This window comes from Dipodomys ordii, unplaced genomic scaffold (genome assembly GCF_000151885.1).
Source record: "Dipodomys ordii isolate 6190 unplaced genomic scaffold, Dord_2.0 Scaffold162, whole genome shotgun sequence".
NCBI lineage: Eukaryota > Metazoa > Chordata > Mammalia > Rodentia > Heteromyidae > Dipodomys > Dipodomys ordii.
Genome location: NW_012267378.1, coordinates 2633760 through 2648318, shown reverse-complemented (window position 1 = coordinate 2648318; position 14559 = coordinate 2633760). Strand labels below are relative to the sequence as shown.

Below are 14559 nucleotides of genomic sequence, written 5' to 3'. Positions count from 1 at the left end.
TGCATGTGTTGGGAGTCTGCTGCTCATGGGCCCATCAGTCTCCAATAGCACCAGGAGTCCACTAACCTGCAGGATTTGGGATCTGACCTTTACCTGCCTGGTGAAATAGCTCAAGTTCATATAAGTTTTGGTATATATCTGAAATACTGGCTTGGATTCTGAAGCAGATTCAACCATAAAATCTACTTAAACACTCCATTTGAAGAGTGAACTTGGCTTAAGTTCAGTGATTTCTTTGCTTGCAATTCCTTAAAAAGTCATTTTTTTTTTTTTGGTCGGTCGTGGGACTTGAACTCTGGGCCTGGGCGCTGTTCCTCAGCCCTTCAGCTCAAGGCGAGCGCTCTACCACTTGAGCTACAGCGCCACTTCCGGTTTTCTGGTGGTTTATTGGAGATAGGAGTCTCACGGTCTCTCCTGCCCGGGCTGGCTTTGAACCGCGATCCTCAGATCTCAGCCTCCTGAGTAGCTAGGATTACAGGCGTGAGCCAGCAGCGCCCGGCTCCTTAAAAAGTCATTTTTAGAGATGTAAGGTCTCAGACCTCTGAGAAAAAAGAAACAAGGGAAAAATAGTACAATCTCTACTAAAGTGTTTCCAAAGAAATCCTATTGTACCCTTGCCAAGAACTGCAGTTCTCTGATAATCAGGGGGCACCAATGATGATACTCCTGAAGATGTTTCTCTCGTGAGAAACTCTCACTCCCCTGTCAAGTAGTATCAAAATCACCACTGCCAACCCTGTAATACCATGTGAGATACCCAAGTGTATTTCCAACAGATCTAGGCCGGTAAGAAACACTAGAAGAATAAACATTTAGATGAGGATAAGAGTCCAATGGAGAGAGTTCTGCAATATCAGACATCCACTAAAATGGTGACTTTCAAACACGGAAGTTATTCCTTGAAGTGATAAGATTACATTCAGGTAAGGAATACCCAAAGAATAAACATCTAATACAATTTATGATAAAATCTTTTTGGAAAAACCCCACCATGTTTCTCTAAAAGAAAAGAATGCAGATCCTCCTTGTGATTTAGGAGCCAGCATTGAGTGGTACAACTCAAGATGATTCTGAAGGCCTAGTGGAGAAAGAGTTCCATCGTGCCTCAAAATCCACTAAAATAATTACCTTCAAAGGAAGAGTTGTTATTCCTGAAGAGTATGACAAGACTCATTTGGCTAAGGTAACTTTAAAATATAAAATTTTGTTCAATCTCCAACAAAGCTTTTGGGAAGAAAGCCATCAAGTTCCCCACAACAACCAGACTCCCTGTCATTCAGGAGCTACCAATGAATGACACAACTCAAGCTGTCTAGGAAGGCTGAAAACACAAAGTGTTCTGTGATACAATGGTGACATTCAAAAAAGTTACTATTCCTCAGGATGATAACATGTCTCATTCAACTAAGATACACTGCAAAAATAAACATTTAGAATCAGTTCTAGAATTATTCAAAAAGCAAAACCCACCAAGCACACTCCAACAAACAAGAAACTATAGTCCTTCCTGACACTGAGGGGCAGCCATGAGTGACACAACTCTAGGTGTCCATGGAGGTCTGGAAAAAAGTCCCTTGACAAATTACCATCTATTAGCATGGTGGCATCAAAACTGAAACTGACTTTTTCCTGAGGGAAAATAAAAGTCAAGACCCACACTGTTAAAGCAACAAAGAAGAAAAAAGAAAGTGATGCCCAGGAAGAGAAGGCATGTAGTAAAAAAGGAGGGGATCATTAAAGAGACACTATGCACTGAAATGGCAGCTGCCCTGACAATGTGATGATGAGCTTTTACAGGACTCAGAGGAATCAAATGAATTCTGACATATCCTGTACTACATTGGGAGTGCACTACATCGGCAGTATCCAGAAGACTGGACATATGCAGCATATGAAGTGATGAAGAGAATCAGTAAGAAAACCCGAAGTCCATCTAGACACAGCATGACTGCCATACCAGGAGGGCCCAATGGACAGTAACCAGCTGCAATATTCTTAATGCTTGCTTACAAGTGCTCCTGTTTGCTCAAATGTTTTAATAGTCCCTTCCCTGCTCACAGGGGTGCCTATCAAAACTTCTTGGTGTTAAAAAACAAACAAAAAAACTTCTTGGTGTTTAGAGGTGTGGCTCAGTTGGTAGAGTGGCAAGCAATGGGCAAGAGCATTAGATATCAAGTTCAAGTCCTGATCTGGGGTGTATTTTTGTGTATTGTTTACTCTTTCATTCAATAAAGTTTCAGAGATTAGGGCTTGATCATGCTGGGATCCTTTTTCAATCTACTCTATTCCTCATTCTCTTTACCCAGCACAAGATAATCTTTAATTTCTGTATCTATGGAGCTACCTACTTTTGACATTTTATTTAAGTGGAACCATACCATATATGGTCTTTTGTGCCTTGGTTCTATACACTTGGCCTATTTTCTAGGAATATCTGAAATAAACTTGTATGATTTGTGTTTTGAAAAAAAATCTAAAACATTCTATAGGCTACTTCTGGCACTACTTTGGCACAGATCAGAGATGACTATAGTTACTTCTATTTAACTTTCGTATTAGGTCAAGGCCATAACCTTCTCATGATCTCTAGGCACTGGGTCCTATACCTGATAAGGCTGAAAGAGACTTACTAAGGAAAGCAAAGTAAGATAATTCCTGACCACCTTCTTTTTCAGAAGTACCTTCAGTAGCTAGGTCTAGTGATGTATACATGTAGCCCACAGGGTACACAGGAGTTGAGGCAGGAGGACAGGGAGTTTGAGGCCAGCCTGAGCTATATAGTGAGCTTGTCTCATAGAGTAAAAGGGAGAGGGGAAGAAAAGTGAGACAGGGAGATGCCCTCACACTAACAAATAGCCAAGAAGAGTTCAATATCATCTTTGTCTTACTCCTTTCCATTCAGCTGAAATGAAGACCCCCTTACACCTATGAGGTCCAAAGAGCTCCCTGTTACCAGTGACATTTGCCAAATTAAGTGTCAACAAAGTAAATTACTTCCTCACTGTATTTGAAGGCAAAAGAGCTCACAAAAGAGACAGAAGTGTGTATCAGAGAGGAGATTAGGGAAGACAATACAGCAAAGGGACAAGCTCCAGGCCAAGGCTGAATACTGATTCTGGTTCTACCAATGACTAGTTCTAGGGCTCTTCTGAGTATAGCTACCTCATCTGCAAATGGGGGTAGACTGGGGCTGGAAATGTGGGTTGGTGGTAGAGTGCTTGTCTAGCACGCATGAAACCCTGGGTTTGATTCCTTAGTACCACATATACAGAAAAAGCCAGGAGTGGTGCTGTGGCTCAGGTAGTAAGAGTGCTAGCCTTGAGCAGAAGCAGCTCAGGGACAGTGCCCACAGTCCCTGAGTTTAAGCTCCAGGACTAGCACAAAACAAAAAAAAAAAAGAAAACAAAATTGAAAAAAAAAAAAGGGGGCTTGGAAGGTGGCTCAGTGGCACAGTGCTTGCCTTTTATATGCATGAGGCCCTGGGTTCGATTCCTCAAACCACATAAGCAGAAAGTGGCGTTGTGGCTCAAGTGGTAGAGTGCTAGCCTTGAGCTGAAGAGTTCAGGGACAGCACCCAGGCCCAGAGTTCAGGTAGATCTACTTCAGAGGGCTGATGTAAGGGTTAAATAACACAAAGCAGTATTTAGTAGAATGCTTGTGACGTATTAAACTCTCAACAGTAAGAGAAACAAGATTTTTTTTTTTTTGCCAGTCCTGGGGCTTGAACTCAGGGCCTGGGTGCTCTCCCTAAACTTTTTGTGTTCAAGGCTAGCACTCTACCACTTGAGCTACAGTACCACTTCCAGCTTTTTCTGTGTATGTAGTATTGAGGAATCGAAGCCATGGCTTCATGCACGCTTGTACTCTTACAACTGAGCCACCTTCCCAGCCCCAGGAAATAAGAATTTACAGGATCTTCTTAAGTTTGTAGGTTGTCTATTACTGTTTTTTGTTTTTGCTTCTGGGGCAATTTCCCCTTCACTGAGCCACAGGATGCTGAAGCTGGAAGTCTTCTAGAATATGAGATTGAAGTCCTTAGCTTTATCCTACAAATATCCTAAGACTTTCACCAGATTAACTTTTATTTTTTTTTGGGTCTGGTCGTGGGGCCTGAACTCTGGGCCTAGGCGCTGTCCCTCAGCTCTTCAGCTCAAGGCTAGCGCTCTACCACTTGAGCCAGAGCGCCACTTCCGGTTTTTTTCTTTTTTTTGCTTATGTGGTGCTGAGGAATTGAACCCAGGGCCTCAAGCATGCAAGGCCACCTTCCCAGCCCCAGATTAACTTCTTTAAGATAAAGAATAGCCTGGCTTTTCTGACAGAACTAGTACAGGATCAACTGAAAAAGGCATGTGAGAGGGAGTGGCAAGTGATAATGGGTTTCATATATACCTGGTACATACCATCCTCTGGCAGGAAACGTGTTTGAAACAGGACTAGCTATTGAAATAGGCTCAGGGACACCACACCCGGACCATAACCAGTAACCAAAAAAAGCAGCTTGGTCTTCTATTACTCATAAGCCACGGGAGTAATTAGCAAGGTACCACAGTACCATCTAGTGGCCACAACACTCCTCCCTTTCCTCCAGGTGTTAGGGAAAGGCTGCTATGTCATGTCAAGAGTTTTACAGCCCTGGTCATACAGTCTTCACTTGGAGAAAAATCAAATACTCTATCCTCTCTCTCTTTAATATTAACAAATACAAGCAGCAAAGAGGGCCAGATGCACTCTGGTGTTTCCTGAGGGAAAGCCAATCAGAAAGCTGTTCGTCTGGCCTTCCTCCACCTGTAGGGGCTATCTAGCTTCTCCCTGAGTCAGAGCTTTGTTCCAGCCCAAACTTCCCTCATCTCAACTCCCCCTGCAGGATGGGAGGCACATGGTTACTGGTGGTGGGAAGAACACTACAGTCCAGCCTCCGTTCCTTTAACTCAGCCTTGGTGGTCATCACTGATCTTTCTGTAGCTAGCTCCTCACTTGTCCTGTTCCAGGAGTCAGGAGGGCAACCAAGCACACCACAGAAGTAGGCTTTGCGACTTCAGTCATCAGATGACTCCTCTTCTGCCTCTTTTAGCCACTGGATGAACCTCTGCAGCTGTAAAGAAGCCAAAGGGAGAGCTACTGCGAGAGGGTCATGTACCCTACTGCTCCTTGCTCCCTCCCCTTAGCAGATAAACAGTGCTAAGAACCAGAGTCCTGGGAGTCTAGGCTCAAGGATCATGAAACCTTGGTGAATAGAAGACAGCCTAACTCACCTGCTGATTCTTGCGCAACTGTCGACCTTTGTCAGTTATATCCCTTTTGCTGAACCAGCTCAAGATTGTTTCCTCAGCCAGAATCTCCAGCTGGTAGAAAGCCATCAGGACCTGCAGGAGGCCAGGAAAAGGGATGTCAGGGGCCTTGCAGAGCCCAGTGAGATAAAGTAGATGGATAATGGAAGGAGAAGAGGTATGGCCTTATCATCTGTACCAAGCCCTCAGCTTCTTACATACACTAAGTAGCCTCCTCCAAAGCAGACAACAGTGAGCTATTCACTCTGGTACTGGGATAGGTATAACTTTTGGAATTATTCCTGGATAATGTTGCATATCACCAGGATTCCATAAATGGCTACCTTACCAATACCTATTTCAAACTCTACTATTCTAGTGAGAAGCACAAAACTGGAGGCAGATGGTGCTATGAACCAAACTCCATACTGAGAGTTCATGTTAGCTTCTGTTTTGTCACCAAGGCCTGCTTCAAAACAAATGAAGGAACATAGGGTTTTATGCAGTATTCACCTTGGCCATGGTAGTAGCAAATGCTTCATGCTCCAGAAAGAATTCCTCAATGGCTGCCAATGCTTCTAAATGGTCAGCAGCACGCTTTATGTAGTTCTTAAAAACAGGGCTCCAGGTCTTGAGCAACTAAAGAAAAAAGAAATGAGCTATAATATATTCCTGAAAATGCAGCTATACCTGAATAGCAAAGACAATGTTGATGACATGTATCTTTTATAACATGGGAGGACAACAGGGAGATGATATAGACTTTGTAGAATTACAGAGGGACCTAATTCAGTCAGGGTTAGGGAAGACAAAAGGGAGTATGATGTTATAGGCTGCACCAAATACCTCCTTTTATCTCAGAGGCTGATCTTGTTCTAGGGCATACATCATTTTTATAAAACCTAAACATCCAGATCTATTATTTTTATTTCTTATTTTATTTATTTATTGGGTCCGGTCATGGGGCCTGAACTCTGGGCCTGGGCACTGTCCCTCAGCTCTTCAGCTAGGGCTATACCATTTGAGCCATAGCACCACTTCTGGCTTTTTTCTTTTTGCTTATGTGGTGCTGAGGAATTGAACCCAGGGCCTCAGGCATGCAAGGCAAGTGCTCTACCACTGAGCCACCTTCCCAGCCCCGTAGATCTATTATTTTTGATTATTGATTATTATTATTTTGGGGACTTGAACTCTGGGCCTAGGCATTGTCCCTGCGCCCTTCAGCTCAAGTTAAGTGTTCTGCCACTTGAGCCACAGCGCCACTTCCAGTTTTCTGGTGGTTAATTAGAGATAAGGGTCTCACAGACTTTCCTGCCTGAGCTGGCTTTGAACTGTGATCCTCAGCTATCAACCTCCTGAATAGCTAGGATTACAGGTGTGAGCCACCGGTGCCCCAGCTTCAGCTCTATTTCTATATGTTGCTTTGAGGTTTGTATGGTCTGAATTCTGGAATCTCAAAACTCATTCAGGATTAAATTCAACCTGACTCTCCTGAACCAATCAAAGCTGCTCTAGAACTGAAGGAGCTTTCAAGGAAAAAGAAACCAGATGCCATATAATATTCCTAACTTCCTTTAAAGTCAGGCACAGGAAGGACCTATGTCTGTTTTCACCCCAACCCTTGTCCCCAGCCCCAATCTTTACTCACAGGAAGCAACAGGGCACAGTAGCGGTTTGGGTCAAGTAGGGAATCCATTTGTTGCAAGGGGAACTCCAGGACCACATGGCTCAGTACCTGCATTACCTCCTTTAGGCTTATGTTGTAAGCATACCTGGGGGGAGATTAGTGGACAAAATGGCTTTACTGGGTTGTTCGGTATGCTGACTATGACTTTGACAGCATACTGGAGGGGAGAAAGTCAGATGGAACAAACAGGAAGGAGGGTTTTGGAAGAAGTCTATGACGAGGTTAGAAGCTATTCCTGGTCTCCATTTGGGAACACTGAGGAACTAGGTTCCTACATGGGGAAGAAACATTTGGCAGAGAAGCTCTACCTGTCTGAACTTGCCAACAGGAGGAGAATGGGGGGGAAGCAGAGAATTGCTCTTACTTGAGAGAGTTGATCTCCAAGACTAGATTGTCACAAGAAATGTTCTCCTCCTGGCCTCGCTGTAATGTTCCCAGAACTTCATTCTGAAACACTGAAAAATAGTAAGTTCATAGGTTAACACCATTTTGAATGGTCAGGTAGTAGAAAGAAATCACTTGGAAGGAAAAGAGCTTTTGGCTAGTTGATGTAGACAAAGAATAAACTAGCCTTGCCAGTACTGGGAATTGAACTCAGGGCCTTATGCTCTTGCTCTGCTTTTTCACTTGTGACTGGTGCTCTACCACTTGTGCCAAGTCTCTACTTCAAAATTTTGCTAGTTAATTTTAAATAAGAGTCACATGAATTTGTCTGCTTGGGCTGGCTCTGAACCTCAATCCTCAGATCTCGGCCTTCTGAGTGGCTTATAGTTGTGAGCCTGGCTAAATTGGCCTTTTGTCCAAGTCTCTGTTCCCCTGGACACTCACCTTTAATGTCATCCAACTGAGGGGAGCCAGCCCTGCTATCTAGCTCCTCAGAATCCATACTTCGCTCACTTTCAGTTTCACTCTCTTCTTCCAAGTTGATTTTGAGTCCTGAGAACATAGAAAAAGAGAAAAATAAGGAAAAACCATGGATATATCATCTGAGAGAAGATATATTGCATGAGAGAAAAATGAACAAATAACTGACTCCCAAGTATATTTAGAGTATTCAGACTTAGGAGGAGGAAGGCAGGCATAAAGACTAACTCACCCCATAGACTATGCCGTAGTTCTTCTTCTTCCTCTGTGTTTACGTCTGCAGCTTTCCAGAGGTAGCCTTGGCCTGCGGCGCCTACTTCTGCTGGATTGTAACCTGAAAAAGGGACCCATCTTTACAGAAATCCCAGTGACAGTATCAATCACTCCAGAAAGAGAGGGTGGCTTTCCTATGGGAAGAGGGTGCACAGATGCCCCACACCTGTTGAGCCTCACACCTTTCAGCTTCACTTTTTCCTTTTCTTGGTTGGCCCCAGAATCATCACTGAACTGGCCATCGTCCTCATCTTCATCTGCATCTGGAGGGTGCAAAGAGATGACCGAGCCCTCAGGCAGTGTGATATCAGGTCCTACTACCACCTACGGGAGAAAAAAAGGAGTGAATGGCACAGACCCATCACAATTGGAGTGGTATTTTTCTTTTTTTACTGAGCCAAGTAGAAGGTAAATTAAATCAGTGGAATTGGCTTCTCAAATCAGGCTGACTTACAGTAGAAATAAGTCCCTGTTGGCTTAACATAATCATCATTCAATTCAGAGCTTGTGCACAGTATGGAACAGATCTTACCTGGGAAGTTAGGACACAGCGTGGCTTCAGTATAACTCGTTCCCTGACCTCAGCATTGTCACAGAGAAGAGACTGGTAGATCTGTGCTCCAGTAGCTACTCGAACACCTTGCCACAGGTAGGCCTGGTCCAGGACCACATTATCACCTGGCTCAGGATGGAAAGGACTTTTGGTGACTGAAGGTTCCATCACGAAGGAAAGGCTGACTGACAGCTGCTACCTAATTTCAACACAATGCCCCCAATGACTCAGAAACATTCACTTAGCCTCTAGCCCCAGCCTAGTAGAACATTGCTTTCAGTCTGGCTAATCCCTATCAAGTTTACAACCATTGTATACTATACTATATGGAGCTCAAGATTTCTTGGGATAAACCCCGAAACTTATGAGAATCATATTCATGTGTACAAGTAGAGTTACATTAATCCATCTCTTCTAATGTATCACAGAATTTGTTTTAGCATTGTTCTTGTAAAGGGGCAGTACCATTAGAAGGACTGCATTCCTAAAACCAAAGTGACTAGAGTTATGAGAAAGTAAAAAGTACACTGGACCTATAACTAGAATACTCAGAATTCAGGTCTGAGTACTGCCTCTTATTAGCTATGACTCTGAGCAAGACAACCTCTCTAAGTGTATTAGTAACTTAGGGATAAATAATACCTACCTACCTACCAAAGTTCTTGTGAGGACTAAATAAACTAATAAAAGTCCTTGGTAAACTGCAATGCACTAAACAGAGGTTACTACTGCATGTTAATTATCTACTTGGCCCTGAATACAGGGTATCTGGAATGCAAAAAATTATCCCTAAGAGATTTACAACATATTCTAGTTCTCTCCATTCTTTTCTTTTTTTTCAAGATCGAGCCTCACTATGTTGCCCAAGCTAGTGTCAAACTCCTAAGGTCACCATTCTGAGTAGCTGGGATGACTGGCTGATTTTCCTCCTTTTTTAAGGTAAGCCACTCTAGTTCCTTATTCCCGAGGACTATCCCTGTGGTAAAGACACGAGGACCAAGGTTCCTGTTCCTAGGTAGTTGACACGAGTCCCTCACTAGCTGTGCTTACCAATGTGGCAGCTAGGTCCAATGATACTGTTGGTGATGGAGCAATTGCTGCCAATGACAGTACCAGAGCCCAGGAGCACATTTTCCTCCAGAATGCTGCCGTGGCCCAGGCTGACCTCAGGCCCACGGTAGATGTTGTGTCGGGAATGAGTGCAGCTCTGTGTAGGGCTGTCAGTAAAGTTCACTTCTGGAGTGAGAGGGTAGACCCATCGGCGGATGACATCAGCAGAAACAGCAGAGTACATGTGGAGGTTGGAAACCCGGGCACCATATTCCCTACTTGTTACATGCATGTGAATCTGGTTCCCTAGGATCTGAATGAGGAGAAAGGAAGGAAGATCACTCAAACAAGCAAGACAGGAAGAACATCACCAGGTACTACATCTTTCTAAGCCTTTTCATTCCTCTCTGCCTCTCATTGTTAATAGTTAAAAGGCCTGAGAGGTTTTCCTTATTAATAGATTGTTTTCCTCAGTCTTCTAGTTATTTTTTTTCCTTGTAAAGCTTAATAAAACATAAGAAGGAATAAAAAAATTACCAGAGTGAGATAAAACCACAGCCCTCTTTCCCCTAAAAGGGGCTCTGGAAGCCTTTTCTCACCTCCTCATTTACTAATAGGCCTCGCACAAAGTCATCTCGAGTTTGGTAGTCAAAATTGTCTGTGAAGAGTTGAGCCACCTATGGGAGAAAAAGGGGTGGGCTAAAGCTAGGTGCTTTTCCCGTGAGCAAAAACCTAAAGATTTGTTAAACCCATAACAACTGGACAAGAACTAGAATCCATGGCATTCAATCCACGGGGGAGAAGATGATAGCCTTTTTGTTTTAAATCAGGCAAGAAGAAATGTACACTTGTTTTATAAGGGGACAATAACAGGCCCTAAGTGATTTATTGGATGTCTCAGAGTTTACCTGAGGAGAGCAGATGCTGATATGACAATCTAGTAAATCATATCGAATCTCCACTCCATCTCCACTGCCCTGGAACAGGCTCTGTATGGAAGAACATACAGGACTTTAGCTTATTTCTCCGGCTGAAGCTAGCCACTTGCTTACCTGGGGTTCCCCAAATACTACATACCAGAGGAAATGAATAGCGCTGGAGGCCCTGGGTCTTCTGGAAGTGTAAAACCCGATTTGTGCCACTGTCCACAGCCACCACCACATTGTCCTCATGGCAACGAGTTGGGTGGCTTGGAGATGACTCCTTGAAGATCATTGTCATCACAGATACATTTTTTTCTAACTTCCGTCTCAACCTATAAAAAATAGGATGGTACTGTCATTGGCAGCTGCAAGAGCAGCTTAGTGCTCTGCTAGTCCCTAGCCCTTCTCACTGCCTCTTTTTCATCCTGACCTGTGTTCCTCCAGGGCTCTGGTAATATTGATGTTTGAGATGACATCCCCATAGACTAGAAGAAAGTCAGAGCGGACCAAGGCCTTCGCATCTACATCACGAAGGACATCTCCAAGTGATCGATACAGCTCTGATGTAATTATCCGAACCACATTGAGGGATGTAGGACGGCACCACTTGGATTTTCTATAGGAAAGGGAGTAAAGGGATGAGCAAATCAAGCATAAAGATCCCATGGACCTTCCCCACCTCCCTCCATTCAGCATCAACACTGTTTTATTGGATCCTTGCCAGCGTCCTCAACTTCAAAGAGATTTAATTAATGCTTTAAGCATCCTGTGTCACTAGTTTTTGTTTTATGGGTTGGAGAAACATGGTTATCTCCTCCCAATAACTGAACCTATGTCCCTGAATTTGGAGTTGAACTCAAAATCCTACAGAAATATAGAGTATAGAAGCATTCTGAGAACACACTTTTCATGTTACTTTTCCTACTCTAAAGTCTATTATCAAATTTAGTAACTGTATGATAGAAGTCAGTGTCCTAGTGTTTATTTCTTAAAGTTCCATTAATTCTGCAATTCTCTTTGCCAAGATTTCAAAAGGTATTTGTTAAGGGCTTACTATATGTTGTATACTAACTCAAGTAATGGGAAAAAAAGAAAGAGCTTATTTCTATGTTTAAGGGTCAGAACAATGTGTAGATATTCAGTTGTTTTAGTAATTTACATATTATAACCATTAAATAGAGTAAAACTTACTGGGACTATTTTTTATAAATGAAACTCATAAAAATGCACCTGTCATTCCTTAACTTTTATTACAAGAACCTTGATAAAGATTCCAGATGTTCACTTCATTAAAAGTGAACAGAGCTGGGCAATGGTGGCTTACATCTTTAATCCTAGCTACTCAGGAGATGAGATCTGAGAATTGTGGTTCAAAGTCGGCCCAGACAGGAAAGTCCATGAGAGACATTTCCAATTAGCCACTAGAAAATTGGTAGAGTGCTAGCCTTGAGCAAAAGAGCTCAGTGGCCAGGCCCTGAGTTCAAGCCCCACAACCAAAAAAAAAGTGAACAGAACACCTTAGATCTTACAATGGGAACTAAATACACATGTTCCCTCATATTCCACTTAGTTATATTCATCCTGAAAAAACAAAACAAGTGAAAGAAGATCAAACATGGAAAGAAAAGTGGCAGGGGCTTACAGTAAATGTTCTTTGATCTGAGCAGCCTTCCAGCAGCAAAAGACAAAGGTTTCCTGTACACCTGTGGCAGTCAGGAATTCCAGAGTGTAGTCAATTAATGCCACATTGGCCAGAGGCAAGAGGGCCTGCAGGATAAAACATGAAAAAAATTGAGGTATTCAATCCATAAAGGCCCTTTGGGGTCCCTCACTACCACAAATTTTACTCTTCTATCAGTATTTTCAAACACTACAGATTTGCTTTATCGTGTCACATTCAAAGGCTAACCAGGCTCCTGCCTTTAATGTTCTCCGCATGAACATTATTCAGAGTTTAAGATGCTACTATTTGGGCCCTGAGTTGGTCATGGAATCTAGTTAAGTCTTGAACACAGCCCTGTTACAGAACAGCAGACCACTGCTGGCAAAGGAAATCAATCATTTCCCTAGAACTCTGGCACTGCTCAGGCCTTCTCCATAAAATTGCCTTCCTTGGTATTTTTCTAAGGGTTATGGGCCATCCACACTCCCCTCCTTCCTCCACTTGTGTGTGTGGGGGGGGGGGGTTGGGGAACCAACCAACCAACAGACAGACTTTTGGTAATAGGCAAGGTTTTCGCTCCATCCATGATCGCTCTGAATGAAGACTGCGGAGTGACCCAGCAATCTCAGGTCTAGGTAATTCGGGGCTGATGGAATACCACTAAACCCATCTGGATGGATGGCACGGCTGTCATTACCATGTGGAAAGGGGGGGGGGGAAGCAGACTAAATCGAGATCTAGCCTTCTTAAGGTGTAGTATCGCTCTCCCCAAGTCCAAAGGAGACTGGTGCTCGTTTTCCAACCGCAGCCTCTCGGCTGGGCTCCCGCGGGGCTCCGCCGTCAGCCTTCGCCATGGCTCCCGCAGCCGACCCCGGCAGCCCCGCGAGTGCCCGCGCGTGCCGGCCGCCGGCTCGGCCAGCCCCCCATCCCGCTCACGGGAGCCCGGTCTGAGGCTCCCTCGGGGACACGTGGCGGGCCCCCCGGCGGCGCGCGCTCACCCGAGGCCGGTCCTTGGAGACCGGGAAGAAGCGGCGGTTGAAGCTGTCCGCCACCAGAACGGCTTGAAGGGGCGGCGGCGGTTCCTCCTCCGTCCCTCTGGCTCCGCCGCCGCCGCCGCCGCCTCCCCCCGGCCCGCCGCCACCACGCTTGTTGGCTCGACCGGTCATCGTACCAGGTGCCGCCACCACAGCGGCAGCCATCTTCCCTCGCACACGACTACTTCCGCAGGGAAGCTGGTACCGCACGCAGTAAGGGACAAAAAAAGACCCAGCGAGGGAAAAGCGAAGGACAGGCTAAATCACGCGGGGTGGAGCTAGGAAGGCAGGTGCCGTGCGCATGCGTGCTCCTCAGGCGCCCCTCCCCTGGGAGGTCTGAGCCGGAGGCGTGGCGCCAGGCTGGGGCTGGCTGCGGCGGCAGCGGCGGCGGTCGGGGTACCTCCTGCTGCTGGATCCAGTGAACGCCCGACCGGGTCTGTAGTGTAGACCTTCTTTTCTTGTACACGAACCGGCCGCGATTCCTGCGGCACGTTGGGATTTGTGGTCGCCCTGAAGAGGCCGATTCATGTATCTGTAATCATTCAGCAGTTAAAAATGACCGTCTTGTGTATTCATTCTAGTCACGGAGGCGCCTTGGAGAGCTGGAACCCAGTTCGACATTCCCTCCCGGTAGGGAACTCACAATCTGTGTGAATACAGAGTGTATTCGTGCAAGGGTGGTAATTCAGCTGTGTGCCAGGTACAATACAAAACTAGGGGGCCTGGGCGCTGTCCCTCAGCTCTTCAAGCTCAAGGCTGGTGCTCTAGCTTTGGAGCCCCAGCGCCACTTGTGGCCTTTTCTGCTTATGTGGTGCTGAGGAATCGAACCTAGGGCCTCATGCATGGGAGTCAAGCACTCTACCACTGAGCCACCTTCCTTTTTTTTGTTTTTGATTCAGGATCAGACTCTCTTTAACCTCTTATACAAAGGAATGACATCTAGCTACTGAGTGGAAAACCGAACTGGATCCCAATCTACCTGACCTCATTGTTGCACAATCTTTCTGTCACATTAAGTGATTGTTTTGTGAGGTTTTCATTTCGTGCATTCAACCTATCAGACTACTGGGCGGCCTGAGCACAGTGGAGAGGGAGGTGGCCCTAAGAACGCCAGGAAGCTGAGTAGGATTGGAAGGAAATTTTCCAGGCAAAGTAGCAAACCAAGCTTGTGTTGGGGGAAGTGAGGGCAAGGCAGCCCGGTCGGCATTTGGAAGACAAGATACTTTCCAACAAGGCACCACAACC

The 14559-nt window shown here is 45.0% G+C and overlaps 1 protein-coding gene and 1 long non-coding RNA gene across 2 annotated transcripts; one reads left to right on the top strand and one right to left on the bottom strand.

Moving 5' to 3' along the window:
- Positions 1-4669: 4669 nt before the first annotated feature.
- Eif2b5 (eukaryotic translation initiation factor 2B, subunit 5 epsilon, 82kDa) lies at positions 4670-13587 on the bottom strand. Its single transcript, XM_013033055.1, has 16 exons — positions 13279-13587; positions 12260-12384; positions 11048-11233; positions 10772-10949; positions 10603-10683; positions 10294-10371; positions 9695-10007; positions 8624-8769; positions 8274-8415; positions 8051-8152; positions 7783-7890; positions 7319-7409; positions 6916-7039; positions 5781-5906; positions 5253-5363; positions 4670-5092 (listed from the first exon to the last, which is right to left on the bottom strand). The coding sequence occupies exons 1-16, from the start codon at positions 13477-13479 to the stop codon at positions 5036-5038; spliced, it is 2169 nt and encodes a 722-aa protein (XP_012888509.1). The 5' UTR covers positions 13480-13587; the 3' UTR covers positions 4670-5035.
- On the top strand, positions 9549-11129 carry LOC105998366. The gene is made up of 3 exons (XR_001175696.1): positions 9549-9583; positions 10005-10068; positions 11062-11129. It is a non-coding gene; the product is annotated as an uncharacterized LOC105998366 (long non-coding RNA).
- Positions 13588-14559: the final 972 nt, after the last annotated feature.